Source organism: Rhizophagus irregularis, chromosome 13, assembly GCF_026210795.1.
Source record: "Rhizophagus irregularis chromosome 13, complete sequence".
Classification (NCBI taxonomy): domain Eukaryota; kingdom Fungi; phylum Glomeromycota; class Glomeromycetes; order Glomerales; family Glomeraceae; genus Rhizophagus; species Rhizophagus irregularis.
Window position 1 is genome coordinate 596,407 of NC_089441.1, and position 14,655 is coordinate 611,061.

Below are 14,655 nucleotides of genomic sequence, written 5' to 3' on the forward strand. Positions count from 1 at the left end.
TACGGCTACCCCTATCGGAAGATTGGCCCGTTGGGTCATGAAGCTCCAAATGTATGATTTTGAAACTACACATCGCTCCGGAAGGAAGCACCTCAACGTTGATAGCCTATCTAGGATAAGAATCTAGATATATACCTAAATCATCTTTTTACCATTCTCCATTATTACCGACGCCGATTTTTGGATTATTTTTTTGATTTCAACCCAACCTATGGATTTCACCACATATTTTAACATTTTACGCTATTTGGAAACCTTAGAATTGCCTGATAATATTGATGCTGACCAACGCCGTGCTTTTAAACGAAAGGCCCATTATTATGTTTCGATAGATGGCCTATTGTATAAAAAGAATAAGGAAAGCCCTACTCGACCTTTACGTGTATTAAAGAAAAGTGAACTGGCCACTGTGTTATATAATTTTCACGAAGATCCACTTGCAGGACATTTTGGGTTTTCCAAAACCTATCGTGCTATTAGTTTACGATATTTTTGGCCACAGATGGGAAACGATATTAGAAGTTATGTCCAATCGTGTGATATATGTCAACGACGAAAAAGACCATTAAGAAATGAGCCTCTTCACCCTATAAAGATCGGACAACCCTTCGACCGTGTTGGGATGGATATTGTTGGCCCGTTACCTATTACCACTCGTGGAAATAAGTATATTGTTGTATTAACCGAATACTTAACGAAGTGGCCCGAAGCTCGAGCATTACCAGATGCCAAGGCCGCGTCTGTTGTTTCTTTCTTTTATGAGGACGTTATTTGTAGACATGGATGTCCGAAAGTTCTTTTGACTGACCAAGGGACACATTTCGTAAACGAACTTTTAGATTTGTTATGTACTCGACTAGGTGTTAAACATCACTTATCAACCGCATATCGACCACAAACTAACGGGTTGACCGAACGATTCAATCGAACATTATGTGAGACTTTAGCAAAATATTCTATGGAGGATCAATCGAATTGGGACCTATATTTGCCTTCTGCGTTGTTTGCATATAGAACCATCCGACAACAAACCACCCGATTTGAACCCTTCTACCTTACTTACGGAAGGGAAGCAACTTTGCCGATTGAATTGAAATTGCCTAGTGATCCTACTGTTATCAGATCAGATGTTCAACAAGACCAACAAGTTGAAGATTTTCAGGAACAGTTTTACCAAAGGATTCGGATGTTGATAGGACCCTTAGAGGACAATCGTCAGTTAGCTAGAAGTAATGTGCATACTAGTCAAGAGAAACAAAAGCAACGATATGATGCTCAAATTCATCCTAAACAATACGCTATTGGAGAACAAGTATTGTTGAAGAATTTCCGACCGAAGAAGCTGGATACGAAGTGGAATGGACCTTATTATGTGCATGATCGTCGTAACAATGGAAATTATCAATTACAAACAATCGATGGGAAAATTCGTAAGAAGTGGGTGCATGCCGACCAACTTCGTCCTTATATCAGTAGATCATTGGAGATGTCGGATATCGGATAATATTCGATAGTGTTCTCGTTCGCAGGAGCTCACGTTTCAAGAGGGGATGATGTTACGCGAATTTTTGCGCATGTGATTTCCGATATTATATGGTGATCCGATGAAATTCGGTACATTTGTGTACATGTCGATTTCCGGTGTTATGAGACGATTTACGCCGATATATGATTTGTGTATATCGGTTAACTATATTAAAGATATTGATTTTGTTTGATAGATTTACTTATATATCGTTTTTATAGTTATTTTATTTTATTTAGATAATTTATTTATATTATTTATTTTCTTTATTTGTATTGTTTATATATAAGATTTTATTAGAAGTTATTGTAGGGAAATTAGCTCAATAGTAATTAACCGTCTAAAATTATCATTTGTACTTTATTAAAAATGGCTTATAATCGTATTGTAATTGTATTGATATATTACGAAATCAATAACCCATCAATAGACATCTATAGATTAGATTTTGCCTTGATGACAGGAAAAAGAGATGACGGTTAGATAAAATAAGATATAAATACACCTTCCGCCAACTCTTTGATAGAGTAGTTACCATATAGCTATTTTTCTGTAGTTATTTTGTCGTTAAATATCTTTAAGATATATTTCCTATCCCTTTCTGTCACTTTTTATCACTTTGTTGTAAAGATCCGAATTTACACCTGTTTAATAAAATCGTTATATTTGGTCAATATTACACGTTGTTTCTAACAGTCATATAACAGTTGTTGTTATAACCATTGCGTATTTTCATTTATCGTATTTATAGTGTTTACCTTGACGATTCTTAACGAACAATACCGGAAGTACCTTGGATAGGTAGTATTGAGTAAGAATTTTGTTGGTATTCGTGTAGTTATACGATATAAGTCATCCGCCATTCGTCCCTTAATTACCGTCATTATTCGGTAACACTACGCTACAAATTTAGATTTAATCGACATATTTATTATTTAATTATTAAAAGCGAACAAAGGATAAAAGTCTTAAATTTGATTTGTATACTAAATTCAAACCATTTTGGTAAAGTGATTAAAAATGTGAAGTATAACGGGAAAAAAATAATTCAAATATATGTACCAAAAGGGTGTAAATATGGAACGTTCTGAAAAAAAAAAATAATATGTATTTATGTAAAGTGTAACAAACGTAATTTGCCCACTAAAAATATTCTTAAACAAATTAAATCATTTGCAGCATAATAACTTTATCACTACACTACAAATTTGAATTTAATACAAATTAAATCATTTGCAGCATAACGACTTTATTGCTACACTACAAATTTAGATTTAATCGGCGTATTGTAACAAGAAATTCCTACATATGTTTATACCTTAATGGATTATCTTATAAAGATTTTTCTAAGCTAAAAAAATATTATGCTATTGCATAGGTGAGCTGTATTTCAATAATTTACGTTAAACGAGAAAAATTGAAATATAAAAGTCTCAATATAATAAATCAAACCATTTTGATAACGTGATTAAAAATGTGAGAAAAAATAATTCAAATATGCGACAAGTGACTTTGAATTAATTAGATAAGAATAAGAAATTTATTAAACAAATACATTGCTTGGTTTATTATTACATATAAATATAAGACGCGAATTTTGGGTTATAAAATATAATATTTATTGGATTAAAATTATTACATTGTGAAAATTGTGAAAATAATTTTAAAAGTAAAGATTTTAATTAACATCTCCCTTTTTTAAAACTTCTCCAAAAGTTACTCCTTATATAACTATTTTAAGGGTACTTATTTTAGGGCTATTAACTTCTAATGTTTCATTATCCTTTAACATTACCGAGTTGGACTAAACTATCAGGCATGGATAGGCAAAATGTCACATTATGTCTGACATTTTACCTGTTCATGCTTGATGTTCATCTGTCCGTGTTTGAAGTTTCTCTATCATGTGATTGATATTTAACTGATATTTATGTGTTTGTGCTTTATATTTAATCCGTCTATTAAAATATCAGGCATGAACAGATAAAACATCAAGCACGAGATAAAAAATGTGATAGATAAACATCAAGCAGATAAAAATATCACACACATGACAGGTGAATATCAAGCATACAGATAAAATATCAAGAACGGACAGATGAATATCAAGCATGAACAGGTAAAATGTCAGGCACGGTGTAACATTTTGCCAGTTTTTCACGCCTGATAGCTCATAATTACTGTATGTCCATCACCATGCGGGTTCATGAGTTTAGAAAATGATTTACATCACGTGTTAATCAATTATTTCAATACTGCGCCACATATCACGAAGTGGGCAGTGTAAATATGGCGAAACGTTCTGGAAAAAAAAAAATAATGTGTATTTATATAAAGTGTAACAAACGTATATCCTACGCTACAAATTTAGATTTAGTCGATAGCGATGGAATATTACGTTTATGGATTGTCTTACAAAGCTAAAGAATATTTTGTTATTGCATAGGCGTTTCATATCATGACCATTAATTGTTAAGTGTTAACAAAACTTTTTTGATAAAAATTATAAAGATAAGATTGAAGTTTTTTTTAGTTATTCATAATTTATTTGTCACACCAAGAAATTTTAATGTATGGAAAAAAATTAATTTATAATTTCTACATACCGACGCACGAATAAATTTTTTTATTACAGAATTCCAGTGATGTGCTCTTGGAAGATTGGAAGCACCATTGGAAGCTTCCAATTTTATACTATTGCACATGACTGCAGAATTCTATGGAATCATTTCTACGACTGATCTGATCCGAATAAGTTATTACGGTTCTCTCAACATTCCTTTTTTGAATGATCACCTAAATTATCTAAATTACGTAAACTTTGCCCACCCATCATAAATATCGTAAATTATAAGTAGTTTCGTAACACGGTGTAGTTAGTATCTTAAAGAATATTCTTTTTTTTCCTTCTTTTTTTTCTCATTTAAAAAAGAGAAATTCTTAAAGTTCCACATGAATAATAATTTACAAATAATTATAAGTTACGCTGCAGAATTTTTATATTTTTACCAAAAACTTATTAAATATAACATAATGGACTTCCACAGATTATATGGACAGAAGTATTGTAAACATGTTTATTATCATCATACATTGAAAGTATAACGCAAATTTCTTACAAGAAGCATTTAGAAATTCATATCTTTACTACAACGCAATATATTTTTAGAAACATATGGTTTTCTAATATGTTCAAAATTCTTTTTTAAAGATACAGTATTAGCAGTAATACTTTGTACTGTTCTCTTCTTTAATTGGGTACTTTCATTTCCTAATTGTATTCTCTTCCTACAATTGGATAACTTTTCCATCGAATTTTAATTCAAGTTTTCAGGGATCATTCGGATAGTATTCGAATGCCATCTTTAAATATTTGTAATATAACAAATAATTATTGGATGACAATTGTGCGTTCTGCTAATTAGAAAAATTATTTAACACAAATGTACTATATTTAACATTCCTTATTTTACGTTTAACTGTTAGCACAAATTTAATTTTTTCTTTTCACGGCAGTTAATGCAGAAAATGTACTTGTCAACAATCCTTATTATAGCGAATTTGGTGGGTTAGAAATTAAAATTCATTATAATGAAGAATTCTGGTATGGTATCACATATAGCGAATAAAAGATTAATATTAAATCAACATAACTTATTATTAACGAAGCAAATTAACTCAACTTTTGCTACAATTAATTTATATTCAAAATAATTAACATAAATAATATAAATAATATAAAACTATACCTGTATATCTCACTTAATTTATACTAGGGATCGAAATAAAATAAATTTTATATTCTAAAACAATATTAATTTTAAATAACTTTAAATAACAATATAAATATTTTCTTACCTTTATACATGTATTTACTAAATTCATTAACAATTCCAAATTCGATAAAATCATTAAAATCATCGTTATTATTTACAGAATTTAACCAAAAATCCGAATACTTTTGCAATAAATGATCATATAAAATAAAATTATGGATATTTTCTAGATCTATTATATTTGCTTTTGTATAATATAATATAGTTTTAATATATTGTGCCATATTACATAAAATTTCTCATTAATAATTAAACAACATATTTAATATTTTTAGAGCACTTAAATAATCTCCTTTTTTTTCATAACTGCGTGCATAATTTTTAAGTCATAAATAATTAATTAGATCATTTTTTAATGCACATGGTCTTTTGGGTTTAAGAAACTAGCTTCTTTTAAATATAAATATTATTGCTCTTATTAAGTCATCTATAAATATAAGCTAAAATGCATCTTTAAAATTTTTCTTAAAAGTTATTCTTTAAGATCCTTTACATAAAGATTCAGCTTTTTCATAATGATTTCATTTAGTTCTTTTATAATATTTGATAAGTTGGATGTTATTTTTTTATTTTTGGAAGTAATAATGAAATATTAGAATTTAATTTAATAATTGTACTATTCATAAATTTCTTATTTTTTATTAATACAATATCTGATTAATTTCTGAATTATTCTGAATCATCACTATCAACATCTGATTCTGCTTAACTTTTTTAAATTATTTAATTGATCCGTTGGTTTAGTGTTAATTGGACAAATCATTTCATTTACTATAAAATCTAAAACATTAGAATTCGATATTTGTTTTATCTTTAAATATAAATTGTTTTTTTCTATCTCTTTCCCTTTTCTATTATCATTAGTTAAAATTTTTAAATCTTCAAGGTATTTTCTTTAATAAATTTTGAAATTTTTCTGAATCTGTTAAATTATTTTCACTTCTTTTGTTTGTATTGATCAAAATCAATTTCAATCATTAAAAAACATTTCATTATCAATATTGTATAAATGTAATTATAATTCAATAGCTTTGAATTATATAAAACTATTTAGTGCTTTATTAAGTGACTCAATAGTCAAATAGTAACAAAGACTATATGAGTAGATCTTTAGATAAGATTTTGTGCAAGGTCTAATACTTCAAACCACAAAGTATGTGGTATCATAATGCGATGGCTTAGTTTCTAGCAAGATCATTTATAAAATTTCCTTAACGATTTTATTTGATACTTCTTTAAATTTTGTTTGAGAATCCAAAATAGGTTTATCTGTAGCTCTAAGATATATTCCATATACTCTATTAATATCAATTCCCTAAAATTTTTTACTAATAGTCTTTTCAGAACCTTCAGAGTTCAGACGAGATAAAAATATTATTTTGAATATTAACATAATACTGGATATTTAAAACTTAAACTTCGACTTACTTGAGTAAGAAATTAGCTAGTTTAATTGTATATAAATATTATAACAACAATAAGTAATAATAGAATTAAATAAATAATAACTTACTTTCTATAAAATAATTTTAAATAGCAATGATAAAATTGAACAATTATCTTTTGGAAACGCAATTCTGCCATTGATAAAGTCCTTGGTGTAATATTTAATGCAGCTTTAAGAAAGTTTTTAGTTCTTCGTATCAATTCTTGAAACCAAGTCGTAGACTATGAAATGTATCTCTCAAATGGATTAATGAAAAATCAATATTAATATAGTTACGCCTTTTATTGTGATTTATTCATGCTGATTATTGTTTTGTTGATTAAATTGATTAAAATTTGACCTAAAGTTATTATAAAGTCCTATTTCAATAACCTGCTGTGTTGTTTACGATAAATCTCAGTAAAGGACTTCGAGATAAAGTTTATAATTTTTTAGCAAAATTTACAAAGTACTATCGGTGTAAAACATATTCGTTCTAAGACTATCACTAAAGTTCTTAAATGTAACTAATCTAGTAGTCATGCTCTCTTTATGAATAATAATTAAAGGAACTGGTGAATGGTGTCAACTAGAGCTTCTAATGAATTTATTTAGGATTGAGTCGAAAACTCATTTTTTAAATTTTCAAAAAGCACCTTCAAAGCATGTAAATAGTTTATTTCGGACAGTTGCTTAATAGATTTTTTTGCTGGGCGTGATAAACTCATCCTCTTCTAATTTGAGAATTCATGAGAATTGGTTTCATAAACAAGGTTATTAGTTTCAATTATTGGAAGCAGCGTTGCTAGAAGAACCTTCGTTCTATATACGCAAAAAAATTATAGATAGTTTTTTAACCTAGTTTAAAATTTATAATTTACCTGATTTGAATTTCCAACGATATTTTATTATTATTATTATTGTTGATTATTTTTTTTTATTACAAGGAAAATAAGAGCAGTATTAAATATATTCCGATTTGTTTCAGACTAAATTTATATTAGAATCGATTTTCCGTAGTACCAATCAAATGATTTGCGCTGCGTCATATTTTTATTTTGATAATAATTACGTAAGATTTGTTTTAATCACCGGATTATACGTTGTATAATTAAATTATATCATTAAAACGAAGGACCAATCAACTTTATTATTTAACCGAGTATTTTCATTAACGGCAATTAAACATATTTATATTTATCGCACATTTATTTTACCGTAAAAAAAAGAATACATCTATTGATTCTATATACAGTAATTAGGATAATTAAATAATGTATTTAAAGACAACAAGATAGTAAATTATTATTAATTTCATGTGCACTTTACCATCTTCACTTAAATAGGATAAATAAGTTTCAATACAACGATAATTTTGGCGTTTGGAATCGTTGAATAACACCACAATGTTTTCTAAATACTGTATATATTTCATATGTTTTTTTGGGTAAATCTTATTTTTTAGCTGTGAGTGACGCCCGTGACTTCCATTTCAATTTTAGGTAACGTTGGACGTACTACTCTATAAAAAGGCAACAAGAATATTTATTTATTTATTTATTTTATTCTAAAGAGCGTCTAGCCGTCTAATACAATTATAACTATAATGTTACATGAAGAAACAAAGTGAACTATCTGGTATTAAGAACTAAATATTCATCCCGACGCCAGGACCTCACCCTTCGGATAGCACTATTTTAGCAGTAAACTACGCTACGATAAAGGCAAGAAATAATTCCGGCATGCAGATCTCTTGTTATCACCTAAAATCACGTGACTCAATTTTTAATGTCTAACAGTTAACGTTAAATATACAATAAAAAATACTAAAATTATTTGAAATTTAAAAAATATTCAATATTTGAATTTAATAGATGAGATTAATTAAATTAAATTAAATTTAAAAATTAGAATTAGAAAATATTAATCAAAATGATAGTAAAGAATATAATAAAGATGATGATTTTTTTTCTTTATTTGATATTAATGATAATAGTTTCTTTTTTGGTAACTTACTATGTCTTAAATTTTGTTAGTAACTTACCCGTTACTTTACTGTTAATTTTACTAACTTACCAATTTTGACCAAGAACCTATTGTGGAACCAAACCGGTTCACTCCAGTTCGAAACAGCTCAAGTCAATCCATTCAATAGATTAACACTTTATCTATCGTTATTGCAAAAATAAAAAAAATAATGAAGTGTGTACGGGTACAAAGTACAAGCGAGAAAGAAGATTAACACTTTTATATTATATTATAAATGGTTTAATATTTATATGTTATTTGTTAAAAACATAAATGTGATATACCGTAAATAATTTCCTGGCAAAACATTTCATAATGTCAAGCACTCTAGTTTAAAAACTTAAATTTGACCAAAATTATTAATTCGGCTAGGGTTAATTACGAAATTACTTATCCTGTTATACCGTCGATCATTTTGTGTACATAGCATTTTTTTTTCTGTACAGCTTTACAATTTTACGCCAATCTAAATGAATTTCTGTAATACAAACATTTCTATCGTACTATTCTATTTTTTGGTTATATAATTCCTTTTTAATCCTTTCTAATAAAAGTATTTAAATAAACGCTCAATTTTTTTACTAATTTATTTTCTATCGAAATTTTTAATCATAAAAATGAGTTACATTAATAGAAAAATAAAACAATTAGTATCCAAATTTAATAAATTAAATATCAACCATAAAAATTGTAATCCATGGTGTAAAGAATGTGTTCCTCGTTACATAATTGAAGGATGGACCAGTGAAAATCACGATGTTGATGAATTTATCAAGGATACGATTTATAATGCAAAATATCCATTATGGGGTGATGATACAAGATGTCCATTATTTCTTGAATGGGTACCATTTGATAGATTTGAAGATATGAAACAAATTGGGGAAGGTGGATTTGCTAAAGTATATTCTGCAACATGGGTTGATGGTAAAACGAAATATGAAAGACAAGATGATGGAATTAGGAAAAAAAAAGAATCCAACCCAATGAAAGTTGCCTTGAAAGGGTTAAATGATTCACAGAATATATCAGTTGAATATTTAAATGAGGTATATTTTATATTCAAATTTACAATATGTAATTTTGTTATGTTAATTAATATATGTTTAAACTATTTTTAATTTAAATTATAGCTTCAAATACATTGGAATTATTTTAAGAGAAGTAAGATATCATTTTTAAAATTTTATGGAATGACAAAAAATCCGGTAACTAAAGAATTTATGATGATTATTGAATTTTCAGAAAAGGGGAATTTAAGAAGTGTACTTACAAAAGATTTTAACAATATTTTATGGAAAGATAAAATTATGAATTTGTTTAAATTATCAGTTGAACTTTGTAATTTTCATAAATTAGGATATTGTCATAAGGATTTACATAGTGGAAATATATTACAAATTTATAATGAAGAAGTAAAGTCTATTGTTTCTTATATTTCAGATTTTGGATTATCAGGATCATTGAATAAACAAAAATCAGATGGTAAAATATGTGGTGTGTTGCCATATGTTGCTCCAGAAGTATTAAATAAAGAGCCATATACAACATCATCTGATATTTATAGTTTTGGTGTAATTATGGCTGAATTATCATCTGGAAAACCACCCTTCCATAAAAGAAAACATGATGCTATCTTAGCATTAGAAATATGTAATGGACTCAGGCCAGAATTTGGAAAAGGAACTCCTAAAATTTATAAAAAATTAGCTTATAGATGTATGAATGCTATTACTAATCAAAGACCAACAGCAGGAGAATTAGTTAGTATAATAATGTTTTGGTATAAGTCCATAAAAAGTGAAGGTGATTATCAGGAAAAAAAAATATTTCTTTGCAGAAACCTTAAATTTTTGCGAGGTATCATTGCGTCATTACTAAGATATATGCAAGATATATTTAGGGTAATGTGACGATCCTTTTTTATTAATGAATTGTTCCGATGTTAATCCAGTATCACAATGAGATTTGCACAGTATTTTGACTGCATCGGAACAATTCTTTTTATAATATTGTTAATTCATTGAAAATATACATAGAAAAGCGTATTATAGGTATTTTCACGGTATTTTAAAGACATTATAAATTACTTTGCTAACATCATAAAATTTTCGTAAATTACAAATAACTTAAATATAGCAATTAACAATTTAAATTACAATCTAATTAAAAATCTTTTATAATATAACCATTTGTAATTATTGCGCTTTTCAAAATTGTGCCACCCCCTGCAGGTCATCTAATTAAAAAGATTATGAGATTATGATTTTACAGGACGATTACTGGACAAAAACCGGACAATTTTGTCCGGTAATTGTCCTGTAATTGTCCTATAATCATCCTATAATCGTCCTATAATCATAATCACTCGGTAATTATCCAGTAATTGTCCAGTAATTGTCCTGTAATCATAATCATCAAGTAATTACAACGTATACAGAATTCTGAAAACTGCGATAATAATATTATTTCAATATGTAAAAAATATATATGCATGATTATCTAATGTTCCTCTTGTTATAATTGGATAGCCGCGGATTTTTAAGCGATCAACGTACTAAATTTCCGTTGACATAGCGCCCCTGGTGACACAACTATAACAAGGTGGGACCTGATTTGGACAATGGTATCATACAATCATCTGATTTGACCTGATGATCTCCGTGTTCACCTGGAATTTCAATTCTCAAGTCGGAGCTAATTCTTCCATACAAAAAAAAGTTAAAAGCCATTTTTTATTAAAGGTTTCCCATACGTCCAGATTCACCTAAAAAGAAAGGGTTGAAATGTCAAGAGATGTTTTGTTAAAATAATAAGTTGACACAAAGAAAAACCCACTTACCGAATTCTCATGTGTCTAATGAACATCTAAAAAAGTATAAATGTAACATATTAGGAAACGTTTTGTTAAGAAAAATGAACTGATTTCCTACCGAGATCCCATGACTCTAATATTCGTACCATCGCCTTGATATATTGAAAGATAGATTTTTGAATTCGGTACATTGGTACTGTTATACAAGGCGATCAACTTTAGCTTTAATAGTGTTACATCGATATTATAGATCCATCTAAAAAAAAAGAAATATTAATAACCATTCGTTAAAAGTATTTATAGGAAACAAAGAAAAACTCACTGAAATTCATGCACAAAAAGCTAAAGAACCAACTGTCTAATAAAAGAAAGAAAACAAACTGTAGTAAATGTTTATTAGAAGACAGGTAAAGAAGAAAAGTTGAAAATTTGCACTTATCAAAATTTTACATAAAAACCTCCTAAAAAAAACGTAAAGTGTTAATAATGTTCGTTTAAAGAGGGATAAAATTTAAAAAAAATTGCACATACCAAAATCTCGCATTAAAATTTTTTGAAATTTTAAACTAAAAAAAAGTATCGAAACTAAACTTTTCAAGAAGTTGATTAAACTTTTAAAAAAGTAATTTGACAGTTTGATTGAAAAAAAAATAATTAATTAATTAAAAAAATTCGATCAAAACTTTTTAAAAAAAGTTAAAAAAAGTTTCGATAGTTTAATTGAGAAAAAAAAAGAATTGATCAAAACTATCTTGAAACTTAAAAGTCTAAGTCCGATTTTGATCAATTACCGTGACACTACCATGACACACGTAATTTTTATTAATTGCAAAGTTTATTATAAATTATTTATAAAATTTATGTACAATATGTATATATAAATCTTATGAAAATATTGTGAAAAATAAATATATTATATATATTTATATATTTTACGAATGTTTGCAAATAAATTAATGCATTGCCAGAAATATTTAAACATTATTATCACGATAAATAATTACATATCGATATCATAACTAGTTCCTATGAGTTTATCTTGCATTTTATTACTATTACTATTAATATAATTCCAAATTCATAGCGATATTACGGCCACTTTTTGAAAATACTTGCATATTACATGTAATAGCATCCAGTGCTTTGATAGCTTTTATATCACGTTTATTGAAACTAGCTTTAAATGCAGATTGTAATAACCCTACTAATATTTCCATATTTCCGTTTTCATTAAAAAGTCGTCTATTTGTAGCAGCAAGAAATCTGGAGAATACTTTATTGGCTACTGCTTCATCTATAAAATCCTCAATTTCAAGGTCATTTAACGTAACCCTCCTAATTAAAGAAGACAGTATGTAAAGAAAATTAAAAATATGCTACTATTTTTATTAATTAATTATTTTATTTTTTTTTTTTAATGAGAATTGAACTCAGGTTGGTAGTGACAAAACTCTATACTTGCCTTTGTTGCCGCTCTTTATATTTTGTAACTAGTGCATCAATATCATTGTTAAAATTATTTCGAAAATCACCAAACACTTTTTTTGTATGTTTAATAATGTCTATGGCGTTATCGGTATATGGCTCGTATCCAAATATTTCTTTAATGAGTTCTTCAATACTAGACGCAGGTGGTGATCGACATCGTAAAAATAAACATTTTGCTTCTTCCAACCATAGACGTGCAGATCCCTTATAGTCAAAATGCTATTATTTATTATTTATGTACTATAACTGAATAAGAAAAAAAAATTTTTTTGTACCTTGTCGTCAGATTGTGGTGTTGGCACTGATGATGCTGTCAAAACTGTCGAAGTTTTAGATGTTATTTCATTATCAAAGGATTGTGGTGACATATTTCTCATAGCACAAAGTTGATTTGCTACTTGTAAAATATGCGGATTATTTGACAGCCATATACATATTTCAAACATATTTCCTATATTGTTAAGTGCCACTGATATTTTAAGTATAACAAATAAGAGTTAAACTTTTTTAATAATCAATAGATTTTTTTAATAATATTTACCAGGAGTTGAATTCGTATTTAACCCTGCCACGGCTCCAGATACATTTTTAGTGGCTTTCTTGTCGTTAAGCTTTACTAGGTTGGAAACGGCTTCCTCATCATCATCTATTTCATCAACGCCAATCCTAGTATTTGCTGTTTTTGTTGTTTTTTGCTGGTTTTTCGGTGGCATAGTTGGTTGTGGCCGTGATGATTTTTCCAGATCATTTTTATTAGTGACTTCTTTTTGGACGGTTTCATCATCTTCGGTATCTAATATAATATACCATACTATTAAATCTAATATAGAATATGCTTTAATATTAATAAATTATGTAAATACCAGACAAATAATCATTAGTTTCATTTAAAAAATCAATAAGTGCATTGCTTTCTTTTAGCGTAATACTATCTTCTAATTGCTGTGTCAATGGCTCTTCTACATCAATTATAGTATAGACATCTGATGGTTGTATTGCTGCTTCTTTTTGTCTACTAGTATATGATCGTTTTTGTTTTTTTTGCGACCCTTCAACACCAATTATAGTAGATTGCAGCGTTTCTGCTTTTTTTTGCCTAGTATATGTTCGTTTCTGTTTATTTTGAATTGAAGTAGTCTGTACTACTTTTTCTTGAATTCTACTATTATTACGTGTTCTTGGTGGCATGATAGTTTTTATTATTTCTTCAATTTATTTTTTAAAGAGAGAATTAACTAGATTATCAATAATAAATTAATATGATCCTATTATATATTTTTTACTTAGCTTATTAATATCGTGAGAATTTAATTTTCGTTTCCAATAAAATCTGATGTTATTTATTGATTACTAATTAACGCGATTTAACTTTTTTTGACTTTTTATATAACTAATATTAATAAAAAAAGATATTATGACTAATATGAATAAAAAGCCTAACTAATTTAACTTAAATATATTTTTCGGTAAAGTTTTTCTCATAAAAATTTTATTTTTAACCTAAATATATTTTTTGGTAAAGTTTTCTCGAATTTTT

General features: G+C 27.5%; 2 protein-coding genes across 2 annotated transcripts; one reads left to right on the forward strand and one right to left on the reverse strand.

The window, feature by feature from the left end:
- Window positions 1–9,411: 9,411 nt before the first annotated feature.
- On the forward strand, window positions 9,412–10,129 carry OCT59_004763 (uncharacterized protein; the record flags this gene model as incomplete). The annotated part of the gene is made up of 3 exons (XM_066137916.1): window positions 9,412–9,864; window positions 9,949–10,023; window positions 10,118–10,129. Exons 1-3 carry the CDS (start codon window positions 9,433–9,435, stop codon window positions 10,127–10,129), a joined length of 519 nt encoding a protein of 172 aa, XP_065997111.1. The 5' UTR covers window positions 9,412–9,432.
- A 2,562-nt stretch (window positions 10,130–12,691) lies between these two features.
- On the reverse strand, window positions 12,692–14,306 carry OCT59_004764 (uncharacterized protein; the record flags this gene model as incomplete). Its single annotated transcript, XM_066137917.1, has 5 exons — window positions 12,692–13,006; window positions 13,089–13,322; window positions 13,394–13,587; window positions 13,660–13,911; window positions 13,982–14,306. 5 exons carry the CDS (start codon window positions 14,304–14,306, stop codon window positions 12,692–12,694), a joined length of 1,320 nt encoding a protein of 439 aa, XP_065997112.1.
- Between the last annotated feature and the right edge of the window lie 349 nt (window positions 14,307–14,655).